The sequence below is a fragment of the Nuphar pumila genome, chromosome 17 (genome assembly GCF_984573655.1).
Source record: "Nuphar pumila chromosome 17, dmNupPumi1.hap1.1, whole genome shotgun sequence".
NCBI lineage: Eukaryota > Viridiplantae > Streptophyta > Magnoliopsida > Nymphaeales > Nymphaeaceae > Nuphar > Nuphar pumila.
Genome location: NC_143265.1, coordinates 6,152,821 through 6,177,390, shown reverse-complemented (window position 1 = coordinate 6,177,390; position 24,570 = coordinate 6,152,821). Strand labels below are relative to the sequence as shown.

Sequence of the window (24,570 nt, the reverse complement as noted above, 5' to 3'; positions counted from 1 at the left end):
CTAACTTCTAACAAACTAACTAATGATCTAACTACGTGCACGTAGACTCAAAGCAAAGCAGTGATTTCTAATATATAAAAAGCATGAATGACCTTAGAATGTGAAAAATCTAATTAAGTATGGTTAAACTAAACTAAAGTAATCACATTAAGTTGAACCAAGTATTACGCAACATGAATGAAAATAGCTGAATCACCTATGAAAGAAAATACTAACACAAAATCACGACTGTAACCAATGACTAATGCAACCAAGCTAATGTTGAGTCAAATGAAATAAATAATTCTTATAGCAATGCACGACTCATGACATAAATCATGGCTAATGAACTCACCATTACTAACCTACATGAATTTAATTAATCAATTAACCTCAGTTAATCATGTAATTGCTAACCCAAATAAAAGAAACTAACGGTAATGGTATGAACCAAAACTAGGGAAGAAAACTCAATAACCCAATCTAAATACACAACCTAATTAAAAACAATGCTTTGATATTAAACAACAAAAGACGTCGTTGTATTGATGGTAGCTACAACGTCTTTTGTTGTTTCATTGCTAGCGTCAACACAAAGTAAATAAAACAAAACACATAACCTAAAAAGACAAAACGCTGAACCAAAAAACAAATTGATTGCGCACAACTAAAAGCATGACTCACTACAAGACACCATATGTTGTTGCTTCATGCTGAATTTAATGATTAAAATGACCAGACTGACCTGATTAACAAAAATGTTAACACTAAAAATTCAACTGAATTTAATTAACGCTACTGTATGCACACTAACCTACGTATAATTAAACTATGGAAAACAACTACGCAACAATGATATAGAAAACTATTCTATATGTGATATTAAACCAAATATATTCATGCGAAAAGAACAAAAAAACTTGTAATCCATATGCAAAAACGTAATGAAAAAGGGGGGAAGAAGCTCACCTTGCAGATCACCTCCGACGGACTGATTGGGAAGAAGAAGGTGGTCAATTCAGCTGCATCCACGCTACCCTGATGATGACAATTAAAAGATCCGATGAAGACAAGGATTAGAAGATAGATGAAATAAAGCATAAGAAGAGGAAGAAGTAGTAGAAGTAGAGAAGAAGAAGAAATCGGCTATGGAGAAGAAGAAGGAGGAAGGGAAGATGGAGGCAAGAGGCAAGGGAGGCAAAGGGGGCTGCTGGAAAGACGTTTTTCCCAGCCCTCTAAACTACTGTTTATAGGCCTAATTAGGTTAAAAACAAAGTTTTTAAAAGGAATCCAAAATAATTTTCGATTTTCAAAACAGGTCTCCTCTTAAAAACGTGTTTTTCTAAAAAATAAAACTTTCTACACTAATTAAAAATTAGCTAATACAAACTTAAGCTAACTAAACTATAATTAAGAAATTCTAAATCTAATAAAAATGCTAAAAATGCAATGAAAACTTTGAAAAATATGATTTTCTGACAAAATTCAATTAAATGCGGTTTCTCGAAACTAACAATAAAAATAGGTTTTTAAGGAGATTTTCCACTGAATCATGCAGAAAATAATATGAATAAAATGCAAAATGTATGCATGATCATTTATGTCAAACTTTTGTGTCAACTGCAGAAAGCTTTGGAGACAAAGGTTAAGTTTAGTACGACGTTTCACCTGTGGACGGACGAACAGTCAAAGAGGACTATCCAAACCTTAGAGGATATGTTGCAATCTTGTGCTTTAGAGTGGAAGGACGACTAGCGCAAACATTTGAAACTTGCTTAATTTGCCTACAATAACAATTATCACTCGAGTATCGGCATGACTCCATACAAGGCATTATACAGATGGCCCTGTAGATCTCCGGTATGTTGAAATGAGGTTGGTGATTAAGCTATTGAGTTACCAATAGTTTTGCAGCACCATATAGATCAGGTGCAGTTGATTCAGAAGAGACTTTTTACCGCTCAGAGCTGTCAGAAAAGCTATGCAGATCTGAAGCACCAGGAAGTCACATTCGAAGTGGGAGATCATGTATTCATCAAGGTATTACCAACTAAGAGCGTGTTTCGGTTTGGCAAGAAAGGAAGGTTGAGTCTGAGGTATGTAGGACCATTCCTTATCATCGAGAAAATCGAAGGCACGACTTATAGACTAGCACTCTCGCTTTAGTTTTTGAACATCCATGATGTCTTCCATGTGTTGATGTTGAGGAGGTATATGCCAGATTCGACACATGTTATTCAGTACGACGAGGTAGAGGTGTAGAAGGATCTCACATTCGAAGAACGCTCAATTGAGATAGTAGATTAACAACAACAGGTGCTACGACATAAGATAATTTCGTTAGTAAAGGTTCGATGGCAGCACCATGGACTTGAAGAGTGTACATGAGAGCCAAAAGTGGATATGAAAGCAAACATCTACACCCATTAAGTATGTAACCTTAACCAAATTTCGAGGATGATTCTTTTTTTTAGGGGGGGTGGATGTAATACACATAATGTTTTGAGAAATTTTTATAAGTTTTTGCAATTTTCTTTATCTGTGATAAAGTAAAAATGATAATTTGAGTTGAGTGTTATGCTATAGGGTATGTAAGACTTAGAAAAAAATTCTAAGTGCAGAAAATACACTCACACACCCAAAGGGTCTCATCGACCCTATTGAATTCTTTTTTTTAGAAATTATTTTTGAAGAATTAAAAAATCTTTAGCAAAGATAAATATATAATAAATAACTAATATTTATCTAAAGTTTCAATAAGATGACATGCACCTACATTTGAACCTAATTTAAATTTTATTTAGTGTCATTTCACTTAATTCTAAATTTTAGTTTTTGAAAGAATTGAAATCCAAATTATAATTTAATTAATTAGAAATTAATTAAGTGAAATGAAAAATTGGACTTAATGAATGAATGAATGAATAACAATGCCTTCATCCCAAATAGTTGGGGTCAGCAATCCTTTGTGACACTCTATTTTAACTTAAAAAAAATTAAAGTAAAAGTCAAACTTTAAAATCAAGTTACCTTGAAACTTACCAAAAATCAAAACCAAGCTTGCAAGTCAAAACTTATCATTTTCTCACATAAAAGCCTTCCATGAGAGGGGCGTCCCCTCCTAGATGATTCTAGGAGGGGGATGGCTGGAATAAGGTAGGAAAGAATAGTAAGTGCATGGGAAAATGAAAGAAAGAAAAGAATATATATATATATATATATATATATATATATATATATATATATATATATATAGAGAGAGAGAGAGAGAGAGAGAGAGAGAGAGAGAGAGTCAAACTTGCTTGCCAAAGCAAGTTTGTTTGAAAATTCAAACTTAGAAAGGGCTCAACCCCATGGGGGTTGACCAACCCATGTGGCCCAACATTATACTTAATATATTATGTACATATTATGCTATAAATTATTTACGCTAACCTAATCTAAGCAAAGATTTAATACAAAAAAAAGAAAGAAAAAAAAAAACAAAAAAAAAGAGGAAAGGAAGGTGAAAAAGAAGAGAGAAATAGAAAGGAAGCCCTAATTGAGATCAAGGGCTGAGATTTATTCAACCCTTGACCTCACCTTAATTATATTTAAGCATGGGAGGGGCTCACGCCCCTCTTATTCATTACTTTGAGGATTTCCCCACTTTTTGCTCTCTTTTTTTCTTTGCTTCATTGATTCCCCTCTCCTTCTCCCTTCCTTCCTATGTATCTCTTGTGCATTCCCTCTTGGCCCAACATGAAGGGAATCCATGTGCATATGAGGAGCATAAGAAGTTCATTGGCAAGGTCACCGAACGTGTTGGGCAGCCAGTTCGTGTTCAAAGTTTGATTTCACAAGCGTAGGAGTCAATTTCACAAAAGAAGTAGGGGGTTCTATTCTCTACACAAAAATCGAAACTTATAGGCAAGAGTTCTTTTAATTTTTTACAAGGACATACCCTATACCATACCTCCCACACGTGGGTTTGACGTAGGGTTGTCAAAATATAAGATAGAGAGGGTTTTCGAAAGAAAACCCATTCTAAAAATCGATTTATCGAAAATCAAGTTTGTGGACCCGATTCAAACTTTTGATAAAAGAAATTAAAAAGGGAATTTGCAAACAAATTTATATTAGACTTAATAAAAACGGGTTGATTTTGATTTTCTCTAGAAGAAATCGATTCTCCTTCAAAGTAGCTGAATTATTGAATTAAAAATGAAAAAGAACTATGTATGCGTGCTATCTATTTTGTCAGAAATAAAATCTATAATTTTTGAAAAATACATATAATATCTAATTGTTTTCCTGCACTTTTTAGTTAGAAATTATAGTTAATATTCATGTGAAGGCACTGTGATGATTAGAATGTTTTTTTACTATTTTTGTCATGGAAAAATACATGTTTTTATATGCTTTATTGTAAAATTTGTCGAAACTATTTTTGAAAAAATAGGCTTTAAAGAGACGGTTTTGTTTTTTGGCCTAACAGCTGCAAAAATGTAATTTTTCCATGGTAGATTAGATAAAAGTAGTGCCATGATGTTTTTATGATTTTACTTAACATGTTCCTGACATCTAACTGTTAAATTGCTCGTATCTCTCTCGTCTGGCAAAATTTTTATGAGCAATTTATTGCGTTGGATAACTAACAAAATTTTACAGCTTTTATAAAAATTTGAGGTTTGTTCATGGATTGAGCACTTTTCCGTGATAGTCGAAACAAAAAAGTATAGGTATGCACTAAATTGTTTTTAACTCCCTCGTCTTGATGAATTTTTATGAATGGATTGTGGCATCAGAAAGCAGACAAAATTATCTACAAACTGTGAAAATTTTAACTTTGTCCAATGAATGTAGAATTTTCTGTAACCTCTGTAACAATCAAATATAGTTGGGTTTTCGTAGGTTTAGAACTGGTTTAGGACCCGACAATCGAATACTTGCAAATTTTATGCATTTATATATGTGCCTTTGCGAATGAATATCAGATTGTATATGGACTGTAAAAAGTCAGTTTGTTGTAGGAAAATAAGTTCTCATTAGTGGGGCACTATTTGAGTAAGATGCTAATGCAAAAGCATGCTTCCATAGCCCTTCGCTAATGTATGTACCGAAGTGTCTGCTCTGTGACTTTAACACAAATGTTTCATGACTCAAGCATGTTATACTTTTCTTTATATGACTGCCATGATTATGATGTAAATGATTGGATGCATTCAATGCATAAGAAAATTTATTTCTTTATTTATGCATGTACGCATAAGTCTAAAGAGAAAGTGACATGAATAATGTTTTCGAGCTCAATGTTGTAAAATATGCATTCATAGTTCCTGAAGTGGCTGAATCTCTCTAGTGGATTCTGATACAGCGTTGTATGTAAAATAATTAATTTAAAAAGTAAACATGTAACACTAAAGAATGGTTCTTGCAAAGAGAGGGAAAGTAATACTTTCAATTTTATGAGAAACATTTTGAGTATGGAAGGTTATTCCTTCCTAACCACGAAGATAGAAAAAACCTCTGAAATAGACTATAGCATAAAGGAATTTAACTCATGAGTGAAAACCTGATGCAATATGATAACAGTATTGAGAGCGCGCTCTCGATACACTTGTCCCTCACTCGTAGGACTGGTGAAAGGTGTTCGACCAGGCAAAAACCACTCATGTTTGAAAATACTGCCTGCACCATGACCCTAATTAAGGTTTAAGCATGTGTTAGTACCCATAGTGCTAAGAAGCGAAACTTAAATGATTATGCATTAGATAGACATGACATGCATCATGTAAGAAAATTTTTTTAATTAAAGATAATAAATGACTCATGCATAGAATTGGCTCCTGCAATGGTAAGTGTATGCATTTTTTTTACTGTTCATGTATCTTTAAATATAATCATGTTTAAGTGAATGATTACTTGAATGCACTTTCGCAAATGTATGCCTTAATAATATATTAAAAATTGATGCTTTTAATTGTGTTGTATTTAATCTTGTTGAATGTATGAAAAATTGAAGTAATTTATGCTTGATTTAATTTATGTATTCTAAATAGCTCTAACCTATTGAGACATTATTTATCTGACCTTATTGATTTTAAATGTTTTCAGGTAGCAAGTGAATTCACATGCGATGACGGGCTATTATGATGGGGACTGAGCCAAGCCTTTCCCAACCATTGAGTGTTTTTGGATTGTGAGCATCTTAAAATCCTCAAGACTCTGACAATTTGATTTAAATTTTAAATAAACAATTATTATTAAATTTAGAGATGTAATGGATTTTTATTTGATTTATTAATATTTAATTTTCTGAATTAAACGCGTGTATGGATGCGAATGTGATTGGGAGGTACCATGCCAAGTTTTTGTCCCGTGTAAATTTTTTGTTATAATTTTATAAAAGTATTTAAAAAAAATTCACAATTTTCAGGATTCAAAATTTTAAAGTGTTACACTTGCCATGTTTATGAAGTAAAGTAAAGCAACATAAAATCCTTGGACTTGGCATTCGAACACCACATATCCAAATTATTTCAAGTGATCCCATTGGTTCGTTGATCAATGAGCATGGCTTCACCTGACTCAACCTTGTAGGGTCCAATCTTGATTAGAGATGCAATCAGACTGCATTTGGGGCAGATCATGTCAGTTCTAAATCTAAATCCTAAATGTAAACAGTATATATGCATCAAAACTCTCTCTCTCTCTCTCTCTCTCTATATATATATATATTGATTGTTTGATTGATTGGTTGGTTGGTTAATGGAGGGTGTATAGTCTCTCTAGTTTTTTTATTTTTTGATACTTTTTTAAGAATATTATCTACACTTTTTTTAGTAAGAATTGGGTTTTGAATCATCCGATTATGATATATGAGCAGGTTTTTATAAGGATTAAAAAATCAATGGCTCATGATTTTTTTATAAATTTTAAAGCCCATGCAATCATAATTTTCATAAAAAAAATAATCCAATAATGGATTCTTAGAAAATGAATCATGCTGGAGACATCTATGGGTCTGATTTATCAAACATGGCTTAGAACATTGAAAATCAGTTTGATAGGAGGAACAAATTCTTCTCTCTATCAATGTACCGATCTACCTACTTGCTAGACCTTTTTTTTTTAAATCTGCCTCATTTATTTAGTTTTTCAAATTTATCATCTCTCTCTCCTTTGCTTGGTGCAGCACACCAGCACATTGCTAGTTAAAACCAATGTCAGTATCCCAATAGGACCTGTTTAGTTTGGCGAACCATTCAGGTGCATCGGGCCGATACTGATACTCAAGTGTATCGTTCTGAATCGGCCAAAAAATAATTTAAAAAAATATTACATGTCAATCAGAATGTGACATGTGTTAAAACAATTAAAATAACATTAAAAAATTTTAAAAATTTAATTTTAAGCTATTTTTATATTCATTAAAAAATAGCCGATTCAGGTCAGTATCGTATCTATTTTCTGATAACATTGGTTAAAACAGTTGACCGATTTATGTCATATTGGCTACCCCCTTGAATCGACCCCAATACTGAGGCAGTTGGGGATTCATTCGATTCGAATTGGCTAATTCAAATTCATTATAACACCCGATCAATTAGAATCCATTCCACAAGCGACAACATTGATCTGGGACCAGACCAACTGGGTCCAAGCCATTGACCAACTCATGGACCGCCCAATCTCTGTCCGTGCTTTTGTGTGCCGTCCATGTGGTCAATACATACTCCACGCCTCTCACTAGCTAACAAAAGATACCCATCTCTCTCTCTCTCTCTCTCTCTATCTCCAAGTTGGATCCGACTAATAATCAGATCCAGATTGGCAATTGAGTTTTGCATCCTAATCCAACTTCGAGTCTGAAGAACATCCAAATCCAACTAAAACTTGAAATTGAATACGTGCAAATATCATATTTTTAGTTAGTTAGATCTGGAGTCAGTTTCAGCTGACCCATCCAACTGCAAATCCAAGTCTGAATCCAATTAGGTCGGATTTACTGTTGTTTAGATTCGACCCGGGTCCGACCAGCTTGCATCTTATGAAAATGAAAACTTACTAAATGAAACATGATTAGATTTTTGATATTTTTTTTGAAATTTTGACCCCATAGATGACTATCATGACACTTGGATCATGTATTTTGAATAGAAAAATTGGTATTTGGAGCTTCAAAAATTTATAAGCTATTGATTTTTGAAACCTTATAAAAACATATAATGTTCCAAGAATTGATTCCTATAAAAATAAGCATATAGATCACATATGTAAGATCAGAATTTTCAAAAAATATCAGAAATTCGTGAAAATCCAATAGCATATTTAATTTAATAAGTTTTGTATTTTGCAGGTTTTTATTTTTCACACGCATATATATATATATATATATATATATATAAACTTATCAAAAGACGTCTTTGCTCGTCTTCTCACACCACCACAAAAATATCACAAATGGGCCCAAACTCCAAACCGAATGCCGGCCATTATCACACGCTTCTTCTCTCTGTAGCGTAGCGTGGCCTCTTTGACCACCACCCACGTCGGCACCTTCTGCTTAACAATATCAAGTTATCAACATTCAACAACTCCCTTCTCCTTCCCACCTCCTCGACAAAACCTTCATCTCCTATCCTCTCTTTAATTTCATCCTCTGGCCACACCTCGCCGGGAACCTCCCAAGAAAACCCAGAATGGGTCCGATCGTGTTTACCCAGTTGGCGACGGGGCTGGGCGTGATCGCGGGAGCCATGTTGGTGAAGTCGGTGATGGAGCAGAAGCCGATGGCCGGAGGGTGGCCGCGCTGCACCAGCTGCAACGGCACAGGCCGCGTCAGCTGCCTCTGCGCTCGCTGGTCCGACGGCGACGTCGGCTGCAGGACGTGCGCCGGCTCCGGCAGGATGGCCTGCAGCAGCTGCGGCGGCACCGGTACCGGCCGTCCCATGCCCGTTGCCTTGTCCGTGAAGAAGAACCATCACCACCCTCATCGATAATATCAAGTTTTAATTTCTCTGGCTCAAGATGATGAGGTCTCTTCCCTCTTTCTCTTCCTTTCGTTTTTTGCTCCTGGCTTGTAGGGGGAAAGATGAAAACCAATTAGCCAAATAGTTGCGTTAATTTGTTTGCTTTTAATTTAAGCAGTGAATTCAGGGAAAAAATGTAGTATATATATGTATATTTAATGGAACAGAAGAAAATTTGATGGTAGATGTACATTGGAAGTTACTATTGGAAAGTTAAAAATTACGGTATATTGCTGCTGTTGTTTTTTGTTACATTTGTTAAATTGTTGTAGATCGAGAAAGCTAACTTAGATAGCTACTTTCCTGAAATATGGTTCATGTATTCAGGATATGATTTAGCTAGAATCAAGGAACTACCTAAATCAAAGAGCGCGATAATTATAGAGCTAGGCAGGTTATATGTGCACCCAACAGGCAGGTGCTTGTTCGCGGGTCCAAATGAGCGCCACATATGTAAGCACATGCTGCTCGTATCCCCATGTTTGCAGCATCAACTAGCGTCGGTTTTTTACGAGAGGGTGGTGTATGTTCCCCCCGATGATTCACTGAATCCCACGTCTGTGTTCCGGGCTTTGAATGAGCACCACGTATACAAGCACATGGGGCTCGTATTCCCGTGTATATTGACATAACTTTGCATCGGACTCTGGTGTTGTTGCAAAGACTTAAGTACCCTTTCTTGCTATTCTTCTCATAAAGTGATGGTTTGAGAAAATAACAAAAATGCCCTTCATTCAAAAAAGGAAAAACAAACCGTTCAAAAAAAGGACAAACATGTCCTCCATTCAGAAAGTCGAGGATGATGTTGACTCTTCAAAGTCTTCTTCTTCTTTCTCCGTAAAACACTGTAAAACCCTCTCTCTCTCTCTAGAGAAGAAATCAACTTCTTCTCTCTTCGTAAAACACTGTACATCGCTCAACTTGAAGAGTTGTGGAGTCTGATTCAGAGTTTTTACCCTTACAAAAGGGGGGGTCTGAGGGCTCCTCCCAGCGTGGGTAGCATCATTCAACTTGATTCGTTGTGGAGCCTAATTTAGAGTTTTTGCCCTTACAGGAGGGGAGTCCGGGGGCTCCCCTCCGGCGCGGATCCCGCTGCTCGGTCAGCGGGCGGGGGTCCAGGGGGGGCCGCTCCTGGCGGGGGCTCGGGGGGCAGCGCCCTCCGGACCAAATTTTTTTGGGGCCTTCCAACAGCGATTTGTAGTGTTATCTGGCTTTCCTACAACGATTTATAGTATTTTTGGGTCTCCAACGAGCCCCACAACGATTTATAGTGTTATCCGGCTTTTCAACAGTGATTTGTAGTGTCTTCCTCAAATCGTTATAGCGATTTATAGTGTTTTTGGATCTCACTATAGCGATTTGTAGTGTCTTCCGCAAATCGCTATAGCGATTTATAGTATTTTTGGATATCACTATAGCGATTTGTAATGTCTTTCGTAAATCGCTATAGCGATTTATAGTGTTATTAAGTAAGCAAATCGCTGTAAATTGCTACCCGAATTATGACAAACTTGTCAGGGCCATATCTCCCTAACCGGAGGTCATATTTCAAATCCGTAAAAAGTGATGTCTTCGTTATTGAGTCTAGTTTATTCCTGTAAATTTTAAGTAATTTCTATTGTCATTTTATTCTCCATTTTAACTTCAACGATACATTACAACCACAATCATCAAAAGAAAGATTGCCCAAGCTAAGAGTCTTGAGAGAGTAGAGGAGGGCCTCACCACCCACCGAACAACAAAAAATACAATGACTCAACTTCAAGTGCAGTAAGGACCCAGAGTCAAATAAATTTAGAGGCAGCTCATCGATTGGCTCGGGTTCATATTCAGCATGACATCCAGAAAACTTAAGAACTGGTTTGTCAACAGTAAATGATTATACAAAAGTTGCCCCCAGACCCCTCTCCTGTAAGGGTAAAAACTCTGAATCAGGCTCCACAACAGTCAATGTGCAGGTCAGTCGGTGCTTGATGGAGCAATGTAGGATCTTCTGATGGATGTGCACAGAAGCAGAAATAGAAGGGAGAGTGAGAGTGAGAGGGTTGATGAGCCCCCGGACTCCCTCCTGTAAGGGCAAAAGGCCATGAATACGCTGGGAGGAGCCCTCAGACCCCCCTTCTGTAAGGGTAAAAACTCTGAATCAGACTCCATAACTCTTCAAGTTGAATGATGCTACCCACGCTGGGAGGAGCTCTGAGACCCCCCTTTCTTTAAGGGTAAAAACTCTAAATCAGACTCCACAACTCTTTAAGTTGAATGATGCTACCCACGCTGGGAGGAGCTCTGAGACCCCCCTTTCTTTAAGGGTAAAAACTCTAAATCAGACTCCACAACTCTTTAAGTTGAATGATGCTACCCACGCTGGGAGGAGCCCCCAGACCTCTCTTCTGTAAGGGTAAAAACTCTAAATCAGGATCTACAACTCATTTAGTTGAATGATGCTACCTACGCTGGGATGAGCCCCCAAACCCTCCTCCTGTAAGGGTAAAAACTCTGAATCAGGCTCCACAACAGTCAATATGCAGGTCAGTCGGTGCTTGATGGAGCAATGTAAGATCGTCTGTTGGATGTGCATAGAAGCAGAAAGAGAAGAGAGATAGAGTGAGTAAGAGGGTTGATGTTTATGGCCTCCTCCAGAGGAGATTTCTTTCTCAGATAATCATGTAGTGCAGAGACTGGGTCTTAAATAATCTTTTTTCGGGGCACTTAAGTCTTTACAACCACTCCTTTTCAAGAATCGTCATTTTTTTTTGCACCAATGGAGGAGAGGGTACTTAAGTCTTTGCAATCGCATCAAACTTCAATGCTAATTAATGCTGACAAACATGGGGATACTAGATGCACATGCTTACATACGTGGTGCTCTTTGGGACCCCCGAACATGAGATGTAGCTAACTGCCCTGTTCGGGGGGGGGAACATATAACCTGCTTTGGTTTTTTACGAGGAAACTCTCCCAAGTATTGCACTGTGCAGCAAAATTCAAGGGCTTTGTTCATCTGGTAGGGGCGACTTGCAAATTTTACCAAGTTGAGTTCAAAACCATGAGAAGTGTCCCTTGCCACAAGGACATAGTTGGGTGTACTTCGTGGTGGTCAGAGAGGAACTCAAGTGTTTTACTGACCATAGAGGGCTGTTCATGTGCGGTCTGTGATGGGAAGTTTTTTTTTTTTTGGCATAGCTATAGAAAAAAAGATATGAGCAACTCATGGCAAGTCACCTGGTTGAAGGGATATCACAAGTTCGAAACCTATGATGCACATCCCTTCCAGCAAGGCACACACTGAGTGTACTCCTTGGTGGGCAAAGAAGACCTGAGTTTTTTAATTTACACCAAATGAGCTTGCTGAGTGAAGTGGCATTCCCCAATTATTTTAAAAAATTGAAAGCATAAAAACACCTCCAGACTCAAGAAATTGTCAAGAGGAGATAGAGAGAGATAGAGATTCATCTCTCTATTAAGTAAAAAAATCATGATATTTTATTTTGAGGTTTTTCAAAAGAATGGCTCCCCAAATCACAAATATCATGACATGATAGGGATTCGGTTTTCCCGGACCCGACCCCAACCCCAACCCCAACCAACAACCCTATATGCTTAGGGTATGGTGATAAAAAAAAAGACTTGAGTCTGGATCGGAAGGTCCGATTAATACATGGATCAAGGTATAGTTTGTGAAATTTTATACCAAGACCTGGGCCGGACCCGAGTTTTGATTAAGACCCGCAAATTTTCAATGTAAAAATGATAAAAAGTGTTATTTTACCAGGTATGGTATGGGTCTGGTTCATGTAATTCTTATCGGATCCAGGTATGGTTTCTCTTTTAGTGAACTGGATTAAACTCCTATCTGAACCCGATACTATACCAAAAAATTGGGTCCAAGTCTGGTTCTACCTGGGTCCAAACCAAACCCGACCCATTGACACCCCTGCCCTAACCCTATGTCACAAGATTACATTTATGTGGCTACAAATGTTAAGGGGAAAAAAATAATGAATTACAAAAGCCAGCCTAATTATTAGCTAATTTCAAGAACATGCACCTTCAAACTCAAGAAATCGTCAAAAGGAGAGATTGAGATAGAGATAGAGATTAATCTCTATTAAGTAAAAAAATCATGATATTTTATTTTGAGGTTTTTCAAAAGAATGAATTCCCAAATCACAAATATCATGACATGATAGGGATCCGGTTTTCTCGGACCCTACCCCAAACAACAACCCTATATGGTTAGGGTATGGTGATAAATAAAAGACTTGAGTCGGGACCCGAAGGTCCAATTAATACATGGATCCGGGTATAGTTTGTGAATTTTATACCAGACCTGGGCCGGACCCGAGTTTCGATTAAGACCCTCAAATTTTCAATGTAAAAATGATAAAAAGTGTTATTTTACCAGGTATGGTCTGGGTCTGGTTCATGTAGTTCTTATCGGATCCAGGTATGGTTTCTCTTATAGTGAACTGGATTAAACTCCGGTATGAACCAGATACTATACCAAAAAATTGGGTCCAAACCAAACCCGACCCATTGACACCCGTAACCCTATGTCACAAAGATTACATTTATGTGGCTAGTAATGTGAATTACAAAAGCCAGCCTACTTATTAACTATTTTCAAGAACATGTTGGCCGCAAGCGCGGTTGGCATAGTGGGGAGGGGGCTTGGCTGTTAGACAAACAGTCAATGTTCGATTCTCATGAGCGTCACCCCTCTGCACAAGCCAACGCATAACATAGTCTCCCGGGTCATGGGTCCTAGCCTCAAAGTTTTACGCTCCAAAAAAAATATGCCCAAGGTTTTGATTACTGCACTTCACCACCTAAAATTTTCTTTCACTATTTATCAGTAAAACAAAAGTGATTTTATATGAAGGGCTTCGTCCTGCTCGTTGTGCTCAGCGAACTTCCATGGTTCAGTATATCATAGTGATACTCCAATTTACTATTATGTCTAAAACAAAAGCATACTGCGTGTCCTTTTATTCAGTGTCCATGTGATGTATTTACCACGGGAAATGAGAGTTTTTTTAAGATTAAAAAAAATATGCCTTCACCTGAGTATTTACCACAAACGTGGTTGAGAAGAGACCCACCACCAAAGGTGTAATTAGAATATAGGTTGGCACGTTTGGAAGCAAGAAAATAATAAGACCTAATTAAGACCCGGGTCTAGACCCGAAGGTCCGATTTAATACATGGACCTGGGTGTAGTTTGTGAAATTTTACACTAGACCCGGACCCAACTGATTAAGACCAGCAAATTTTCAACGTAAAAATGATAAGAAAATATCGGTTTCCCATGTATGGTCCGGCCGTCCAGGTTTGGTTCATGTAATTCTTATCCGATCTGGGTATGGTTTTTTTATAGTGGACCTGATTAAAATAGGGTCCAGACCCGATACCATACCCGAAAATCTGGTCCAAGTCTGATTCCAACTGGGCCGAACCAAACCCGACCCGTTGACACCCCTAATTTTATTACTTCCGGAGACGCACTCGTATCGACACCAATGGCTGACTTCATTTTTGGGTTTTATTTACGGTCACCGAACAATTTACTCTTCCAAATGAACTTTGGTTATTTTCTTTCCCATTTTCCCGCGCCTCCGGTGCATTTGGAGATGAAAGCAAGAGAGCGGAGGGAAGGAGGAGAAGCTAGGGTTTGCTGCTTCGGCGATGATCTCGAGAGACCTCTTCCTCGTCTCCACCCTTATTGGCGGCGCCGCCGCCATCCACCTCTTCTCTGCCCGGAGAAGGGCCTCTTTCCGCGTCCATCCTTCCATGAACGGCGTCGTCGAAGATCACTCCGTCCCCGACCCTTTTGATCCTTCCAAGCGCAAAGGGTGAGAGTTTCTCCAACTTTTCTCTTGAAAAATTGAGGTTTGGATAAGCCTTTTTTGCCTAGAAGTGTCCCGAAGTTTAGCGGCGCGCAACCGGTTGGCGATTTCATTGCGATCAATTCCAGAATTTTGGTTAGTTTTATTTTGAAAAATTATGATCAGTGGGAGAATTTTTCGCGTTTGCCATCGAATTTGTGGAGTATTTTTTTCTTTGGAGATCATTATAGCAGACTTGGAATGAAGCAGTGAGAGGTGATATGAAGAATTGTAGTGTTACGGAAGTTGTAGCTCTAGATAGGAAGGAATGGGGAGACAAGACTCATAAAACGGACCCCGTGTAGTTGGAAATATGATACCATAAATTTATGGAAATTTTCTTTATTGTGAATTACTCCACGAGCCCGATTCACTGGGACCATCTGTGGGGTCTCAGGGAGCGGGTCTGGGTCTAGAACCCCTTCACCCGACCTACCTAGTTGGGTCTGGTTCGCGGGCTGCCCCGAACCAGATCCAACCCGTTATTTTTGATCCCCAAAATGGATCCAATGTCGACCCAGACCCATATCGGACCCGGACGAAGCTTCAGTTTGGATTTGAGCGAGGTCAAAACCAGACCCATAATCATATGGATCGTGGATCGAGTTCAAACCAAGCCTCTTATCCCCACAACTCGCTCCTTAATCCAACCTATCCATATCTGGGTCCGACGAGTAGTTTAGGAATAGACCCGATCCACATCCCATCAGACGAATCAACCCAACAATATATCAACCAGACCCTGTACCCGAACCAACCCATCAACCCAACCCTGATCCAGAGTCCAATACAGTATCCGATCCAACACCAGTATCTTAACCCAAACCCATTTTATGACATCCCTACCCACCTAGGACCCGAGACCCACCAGACCCGTCCACCTTACCCTGGACTTCCCGTTATCCCGGTGCCCCAACGCCGGCCGCAGATGGCTCCCGCCCACGGGCAAGCCAGATCGAGGCAAAATCAGCAAGGACCGGCGCGTCCTGAGCGCCGACCACCCATCGGTAGAGTTCGTCAGCACCAGCATCCAGGCGAGCAGTACCGCACAGAGGGCGATGAAGTAGTATGGGACGACGATGCTTTTTGGAACGATTATCCTGCAGGAATGGTTGAGGCTCGTCAGCAGAGAGCACCCCTCCACTTATGGGGTGAAGCTGGATCTTCCGGAGTTTGCGGGGCAGTTCGATGCAGAGCAGTTCTTTGAGTGGTCTTATGCCGTGCAGTTTTTTTTCAACTACCACACCGTCGCTGAGCACCGTTGTGTCTCTCTAGCGTCTACTCGGTTGAGAGGCCTAGCCCAGACATGGTGGGTGGAGTTGCAGCGGTCGAGTGAGCGACAGAGACTCGAGCGCATACAGTCGTGGGAGGAGATGCAGAGATTGATGCAGTCAAAATTTGTGCCTTCAGATCACGCCGAGAGAGCCTACAAGGAGTACCTGATCCTGCGTCAAGGCACCCGAACTGTGGCGGAGTACACTGCTGAGTTCCATCGTCTTTCCCTACGTGTGCAGTTCGAGGAAATCGCCTACCAGCAGGTCACGAGGTACGTTTCTGGTCTTCGTCCTGCTAATTCTGATGATTTTAGTTGTATCACAGTTGAGACATTAGATCAGACAAACAGTTATACCATAAATGTCGAGGAAAAGCTGAAAATGAGGCAGGAATATAGGACCTCCCGTAGTGAACCATCCAGTCCACCTAAGTCGAGTTTCTCAACCAGGGAAGCAAGCTCCCCTAAAAAGGAGGACCCAAAGCTTAGAGCAGACTTTAGCAAACCTGACCAGTCAGGACCAACCTTCCATACCCGGTCCAAAGCCAAACCTAATGAGTCGACCATTCGTTGTTTTAGGTGTCAGGAGTTAGACATGTCGCGTCCTAGTGTCCCACTATGAGCAAGAACACCCATCTTGTTGAAGGTATTGTAGAATCAACATCAGAGAGTGAGAGTGAATCTTTGATCGAGGATGAGGATGAGAGGGGAGTCGTAGAGTTCGACGACAATGTCGAAAATTGACTGTCCATCCGTCATGTTTGACCGCACCCCGTGAGTCGACCCTTGCAAAATGGTTGCGAAACAATATTTTTAGAACTCGGTGCAACTGTGAGGGTCATGCATGTGATGTTATTATCGAGACCGGTGCTTGTAAGAATATGGTGTATCTACCTTGAACCTGAAAACCGAGAATTTGTCTCAACCATACAAGATGGCGTGGTTCAAGAAAGGGAACGAGGTTCCCATCACCCAGCGTTGTCTAGTTCGATTCTCCATGGAGGAGCATTACCACGATGATGTGTGGTCTGATATAGCTCTCATGAGTGCGTGTCACATTCTGTTGGGGCGTCCTTGGCAGTTTGATCGCAAAACCATTCACAATGGGTGCAAGAACACATATTCCTTCCTTTTTAAGGGTCATAAGATTGCCCTTCTCCCTATGAAGGAGACATGTTTTCCCACCGTGGATAAGCCTGAGCGAGTCCCCAGGCTTGTGGGCCTATCGTACTGGCCCTTCTTGAACCATTGTCAAGAAGATGACTATTGTTATGCCCTGGTGGCGAAACCGTTGATGAGTTCGTTTGTGTCCATTCCCGCGGACGTTGCCCTTCTTATAGAGGAGTTTCGCGACATTATGCCAGATGACCTGCCTGCCTGATGGATTACCTTCGACGAGGGTAGTCCAGCACGCCATTGATTTTGTGCCGGGATCAAGCCTCCCCAACCTCCCCGCATATCGTATGAACCCATCCGAGCATGCTGAGTTATTGCGGCAGGTCCAAGAGTTACTGTAAAAGGGCTTTATTCGCGAGAGTGTTAGCCCTTGTGCAGTACCCGCCCTGCTCACTCCAAAGAAAGATGGGTCCATGCGCATGTGTGTTGATAGTCGTGCGATCAATCGCATCACGGTCAAATACCGTTTTCCCATCCCCCGTTTGGATGATATGTTATTTGATGTCTCTATTTTCTCCAAAATAGATTTAAAAAGCAGGTATCACCAGATTCGTATATGGGAGGGGGATGAGTGAAAAGCGGCATTCAAAACACGTGATGAGCTGTATGCGTGGTTAGTCATGCCATTTGGGTTATCTAATGCCTCAAGTGCTTTCATGAACATGATGACCCAAGTGTTGCGTCCATGTATAGGGAAGTTTATCGTTGTCTATTTTGATGATATTTTGATTTATAGTTCGTCTTTGTCCGATCATTTGAGTCACCTGCGTCAGGTCTTAGAAATTTTAAGGAGAGAAAAATTGTATGTCAATGCAAAAAAGTGTGAGTTCATGACGTCCGGTGTCATATTTCTGGGTTTTATAGTGTCTTCTGATGGAGTTAAAGCTGATCCTGCGAAGGTCCGTGCGATCGTAGATTGGCCTACCCCAAAGACTATTGGAGAGATCCGTAGTTTCTACTGGTTAGCTACTTTTTACCGTCGTTTTGTGCGAAATTTCAGTACCCTCATGACCCCTATCACAAAATGCCTAAAAGGTACTAGTTTCCATTGGACTTCTGCCGCGGGAAAAGCCTTTACGATCATCAAAGAAAGAATGACTAGTGCCCCTATCTTAGCTCTTCCTGATTTCAATGCAGTCTTTGAGGTTGAGTGCGATGCTTCTAAAGTGGGAATTGGGGCCGTCTTGAGTCAGAACCGCCGACCTGTTGCTTTCTTTAGTGAGAAGCTGACTCAGGCTAGGTGCCAGTATTCCACTTATGATGTTGAGTTCTATGTCGTTGTACAAGCCCTTCGTTATTGGAGGCATTATCTCATTTATAAGGAGTTTGTCTTGTACACGAATCATGAGGCGTTGAAGTACCTGAATAGTCAGAAGAAGCTAAGTGCTTGTCATGCCAAGTGGGTCAATTTCTTGCAAGAGTACACCTTCACGATTCGTCATCAATCAGGTACTCTGAACAAGGTGGCTGACACTCTTAGTAGAAAAAACAACCTTCTGATGACCATGTCAGTGCAGGTCATTGGGTTCGAGCAGTGCAAGGAGTTATACCCGACGAACCCTGATTTTCAGCAAGTCTGGGAAGGGTGCATCTCCTCAGATTGCACTATCGACCATCGTTTTAGTATTCATAATGGTTACCTCTTTCGTGGGAACAAGTTATGTGTGTCTGATTTCTCCCTTAGGCTTGAGTTGATTTTCGAATTACATGAGGGAGGGTTAGCTGGGCATTTTGGACATGATAAGACGTTCGCTCTGTTAGATGAATGATACTTCTGACCCAAAATGTGCAAAGATGTTGTCAAGTTCATTTAAGGTTGTTATGTGTGTCAAGTGTCTAAGGGTCATCGTCAGAATAGTGGTCTGTATACTCCGTTATCCATCCCTGAGCTATCGTGGGAGCACATGTCCATAGATTTTATCGTGGGCCTTCCCAGAACTCCACGTCGTTTTGATTCAATTTTAGTCGTTGTTGACTGGTTCTCCAAAATGGCTATTTTTGTCCCGTGTAAGCGAACTACCGACGCCTCATTAGTAGCTTCCTATTACTTCAAGGACGTCGCCCGCTTCCATGGGTTACCCCGCACGATTACCTCCGATTGTGACACGCGCTTTATGAGCCATTTTTGGAAATCGTTATGGGCTTTATTGAAGGCCAAACTTCAATTCAGTAGCGCGTATCACCCTCCAACCGATGACCAAACCAAAGTTGTGAACCACACCTTAGGAAACTTGTTACGGAGTTTAGTGGGGGAAAATTTCAAAACCTAGGACCTAGTCTTGCCTCAAGCCAAGTTTGCATATAACAACTCTATCAACAGATCCACGGGCAAATCTCCTTTTCAAGTTGTTTATGGTCGGTCGCCCACTCATGTCGTAGATCTAGCTCCAGTGTCCAATCTCCCCGACCCAGCTCCAGACGCCTTTGATGCCGCTGAATACATGCGTGATATACATAGGCAAGTCTGAGCCAAACTCGTTGAGAGTTACGAAGCGTACAAAGCTTTCGTTGACCAAGGTCGTTGCGACATCCAGTTTCAAGTCGGTCAGTTAGTTTGGGTTTTCCTACGTCCAAAGCGTTTCCCAGTCGGTACTTATAGTAAACTGAGCCTTAAGAAATATGACCCCTTCAAGGTCTTCCGGAGATTGGGTACGAATGCCTACCTCCTTGAACTGCCTGAAGCTTGGAACATTTTTCCGATTTTCAATGTGTCTGATCTATATGCTTACTATGGGGACAACAAGTCGTCAGAGCCGACTTCTTCCCAACCAGGGGAGAATGATGCAAAGCAGATTGAACCGCGCGACCCTGGCACGGCCAGGGAACCCGACCCATCACAAGAATAGACGATCGGATCCAGCAGCAGGATCCAATTATAGGTGAGGGGACCCGATGCAGGGATGTAACACGCACCTATTCCAGAAGAGGGAAGACCCGGTTCCAAATTGAAACGGTCTCGGGCCTGGATCCAGACCCGAGACCCAGATCCGGTGATCAGCTTTAAAAACACTGTCTAAGGTTGCGTGAGGGGACCTTTCTTTGAAGAATAACCGTAGTTTCTTTTCAGCAGCATTCTTTTTTTTTTTCCAGCCATTTTCTTTGCTTCCCTGTTACTGTCAGTATTTGTCTTTACCTTTCACTTTATTAAGTACCTTGTTCATTGTTATTGAGATTTAAATAAAAGGAATCCAGCCTCGCCGTCGTGGTTGGGCATTGTTACTCCAGCCGGTTCAGTGTACAATCGTGTGGGTATTACCTTTCACAGCCGCCATCTGGAAACGTGAGGGCTGAAGACTGCATCTCGTGGTTGTGCCTTTACTGCCTTCGGCAAAACGCGTGAAGGCTGCATCGGAATCCATTGGAAACAAAGTACCCGTAAGTTATACAGAGCCTTATGGTATCAGCTTTTGATGTAGGCATGTATATTTTATGCATGAAATGAGTATATATATTTTATGCACGAAATGATTATATGTGCTACATTTAAATTGGTTTTAACTAAAAATACTTGCGGATAAATTGAAGTTTCTTTCCTTTCATGTTATTATGTGGGCATACAAAGTAACTATTCATTAGATCCTGATAATCTTAACTTCTTTTATTCTCTTTTTCACAGTTATGTCTGTCATGCTGAGCTTAATGCTATCCTGAATACAAATCATGCATCAGCTGCTAGACAGGTTTCCCCTACTTGTTGTGTATATCAGTATATGAGAACTTTTTTGAAGTTGTTTTCATGTGTCCTGAACATTGTACATGAATGCATGTGTACTCATCCATGATATTTTCTTTAAAATTTATTTAACTGCTTATCTGAGACCCTCTATTGCATTCTGATTCTTTGCTAATTTCTTTAGAGAGTCTGAATTCTGTTATATTGACCTATTATATTGAAGTTGTTGGCCTGTTCCATGGCGAAGCCAGTCAGTACAACAAACTCCCTTTTTTTGTTTTTTTCTTGGAAGGCCTTCTATTATAGCTCTGATCTTCATCTGTTTTGAAGTTGAAGCATTTGCTGTACTAGTTAGTTAGGTTATGGCTTGATTATAATCCTGATGTTAGAGAATATGTGCATATTGATTAACATGTGATAAAATACTCATCTAATCACGCTACCCGTTATGGCTAGAGAAGGACCATGTTTTTCTTATTGCTTTTCACTTTTTTTTTAATTGCTGCAAACTCAACTTTTGTGACTATTTTGCCATTCTAGATCCAGTGACTTGCGTTCACAAATGTAATTTTCCTTGTTTTATATGCAGAGGCTTTACGTGACAATGTTTCCTTGCAATGGATGTGCCAAGATTATCATTCAGGTACATAAGCTCATGTTACTCTATACTTTTCAGAACTACCTTGTCGCTCATTGTAATGTTGTTGCATATGCAAATCATAAGGTATACGGAGATAAGATAAACATAGTGCATATTTAGTTTGCGGAAACATCCGTGCATAAGTGCATAAAGTACATGAACTTATAGTGCCAAAAGCTTGGCAGATTGAAACGTTTCTGAGAGAAATATGAAAATATACGATATAATTTCTTTTGCATTTTGGCTTGACAATTGACATCATTCAATATGAGATGCTTTAAACTGCATCTAACAGGGGGTATCTTATGAGACTTTTTTACATGAATATAAAGTCTTGCCTGATGAAATCTTGAAGAGTGATGGACCAACTACATATACAAAGGCTTTAAAAGACAGATTTGGTACATGCTATGAATGAAGAACTGAGCTTAAACATGTGTAATAAATGGGTTTATAAAATCAAATATAAATATAATTGGATTATTGAGAGCTACAAGGCACCATTGGCTGTTGAAAGGTTATATAATCAATGTATAATATGTGCTCTTATCATGAAGAGACATTGAGTCTAGCAGTCAAGACCAATGTTGTAAGTATTGTATCTATGGGGTGTTTCGATACGATACACACTTGTATCTCGATACGGGTGTGTATCTTACGATACGCCCCTATATCTTATGATACATTCCAATATGGGGCATATCTTAAGATACACTATAAATGCAATTTAAATGCACTTATTTGAGAAAAAAATTGAAAATATATAAGGCTCCTTGGGGCTAGTTCATGTTCATCCTTAAAGAGCTTAAGAGTGATTTAGAGAGATTTTTTTTTCCAAAAAAAAAAAAGATGATGTTGATGATACTCAATGATTGCCGTTATCTAATTCATTTTTATTTGAAATTTAAAAAAAGAAATTAGTTATGTAAAATTTTTGAGCATTAAAAAAACACTGATTTTTTTCTCTGTAAACACACATTATTATGGATCTTGTGACTTATTAGCTTAGATTTGTTATTTAATATGCGTATTATTTCATAGTTTCCATTTTTCTTGTGATATATGCATGCCATTTATAGCATATTATCTTGATCATTTAATGTTCGATATCTTATGCATGCCATTCATAGCACATAATTGCTTTGATATGTAATATTATAGTTTTATTATCTTATGCAATTCATCATTGTTTGATAATGTCTTATGCAGTTCATGTAGATATAAATTATTTCTATGTGATTTTATGGTTATATTTTGTGTAATTCATCATTGTTTCATTAGTTATGACTTTTTTAGATTTTTTGCTATATTTTCTGATTTTTTGGGAAAGTTTTTATTAAAAATTATGATTTTTATGATACGGCAATACTATCTTTTTTGGGCCAGACCGATACGGGTAATGACACGATACTTACAACCTTGGTCAAGAATCAAGAGACTCAAGACTGTTATGGTTCCTTTTGTTATTGTAAGTTCTGTTTTCTAGTTTAGATTTCTTTGTTAGGTGATGTACAGTATGGTTTGTGTTTTTCGATAGAAACTTTAGATATGTTGTCCTGCTGAAAATCAACCTTGTGGTCTTTGCTTTAAATGGTTGCAGGTGGTTCTGTTTTCTAGTTCAGATTTCTTTGTTATGGAGGTGATGGAAAGTATGATTTGTGTATTTTCAATGGAAATTCTAGACATGTTATAATGAAGTCTGGTCTATTTTTCCAGTCTGGTGTTGCAGAAGTTGTCTACTTCATTGAGAAATTGAGTAAGTTAGACATTGCATATATTGCTTCTCAGAGATTGTTGTCAATGGCAGGCATCAAGGTGAGTCTCTCTCTCTCTATGTTTGAAAGAAGCATCATCAACCTGCAGGTGAGGAAGCATCAGCCGCAGATGCCTCACATTCTCATACAGTTTGAACAATCTTGATTTTGTATAGTATCTTTCCTCATCATATGAACATGAGGACTGCTCGTGTTCAGGAACTCCTACTCTGTTATGTTTGAATAAACTGCTTTTCATAATCAATCAATTTCTTCTATTACCACTTATTGAAATCCTTGACATTTGGTCATTTCTCTGATCTCCAATGAGTAATGTTGTAATGCATATGTTGAAATAGTCCAGTTACCTCTCCCATAACCCAAAGATCCTACTAATGGTTTGGTGGATCGTCATGATCCTTACGAGTACTGGAAGTCATTAACTTTTGCCGGATGAAACTGCACAATTTCTTAAATGTCTTTTACTGCCAATAGACAGAGGGCCACTTGGATGTCTTATACATCCTGATTAAGCTTTTATCCGTGGATTTCTCTTCTGGGAAATAGGCAAAGGGGATGGGTTTGTAATCAGAAAATCATAGGTGTGGCATTTGATTACTGTTCTAGTAAAAAAATTGGTTACGAAGGTTGGCAAATGTTCAAGATCTGTAAGGTGATGAACAAACCTAACCAAAACAAGTATTCAATTGCTCTATCATTGGGCATAACTCTTTAATGCAAAATTTACAATTTTTACTGTATTCATGTATATCTTAGGTATAAATTCATGATTAATGAGAAAAGGAACTTCCAAATATTTTTAATGGAAGAGTGTTGAAACACTGGCTTTTTTTACTCATGGTTGACAGCCCACTATAACATTATTTTCTAGTTGTAATAGTCTCTGCAACTACTGCGTTATGTTATTGTTAGGGCTATCTGTGATGGGACTCTTAATTTGGAAATGACTGTCATAATTTTCATGCACTTGGAAAGTGAAGATGCAAATACTGAACATGGCTGCATCTGGATGAATTCATTTGCATCAAGGACTTGTAGAAGATAGAATGCATGCGCATCCATAAGAGGATCGTGAGATAGAGTGTGCTTGAGGGCAATACTTTGCAGTTTTGGATTGTAGGCTTGCCAGCAACATTGCTTTGAAAATAACGCACG

At 39.2% G+C, this 24,570-nt stretch overlaps 2 protein-coding genes and 1 long non-coding RNA gene across 5 annotated transcripts; all 3 read left to right on the top strand.

The window, feature by feature from the left end:
* Positions 1-8,548: 8,548 nt before the first annotated feature.
* LOC149811457 (uncharacterized) lies at positions 8,549-9,221 on the top strand. Its single transcript, XM_089992695.1, has one exon. It carries the CDS (start codon positions 8,664-8,666, stop codon positions 8,961-8,963), a length of 300 nt encoding a protein of 99 aa, XP_089848821.1. The 5' UTR covers positions 8,549-8,663; the 3' UTR covers positions 8,964-9,221.
* A 7,864-nt stretch (positions 9,222-17,085) lies between these two features.
* On the top strand, positions 17,086-17,532 carry LOC149811456 (uncharacterized). The gene has a single exon (XM_089993885.1). The coding sequence runs from the start codon at positions 17,086-17,088 to the stop codon at positions 17,530-17,532; it is 447 nt and encodes a 148-aa protein (XP_089850011.1).
* A 2,885-nt stretch (positions 17,533-20,417) lies between these two features.
* LOC149811455 (uncharacterized) lies at positions 20,418-23,673 on the top strand. 3 transcript variants are annotated; one of them, XR_016428505.1, is made up of 5 exons: positions 20,418-20,702; positions 20,944-21,007; positions 21,590-21,643; positions 23,241-23,279; positions 23,357-23,673. It is a non-coding gene; the product is annotated as an uncharacterized LOC149811455 (long non-coding RNA). The 3 variants fall into 3 exon arrangements; XR_016428506.1 differs by lacking the exon at positions 20,944-21,007; XR_016428504.1 differs by lacking the exon at positions 23,241-23,279.
* Positions 23,674-24,570: the final 897 nt, after the last annotated feature.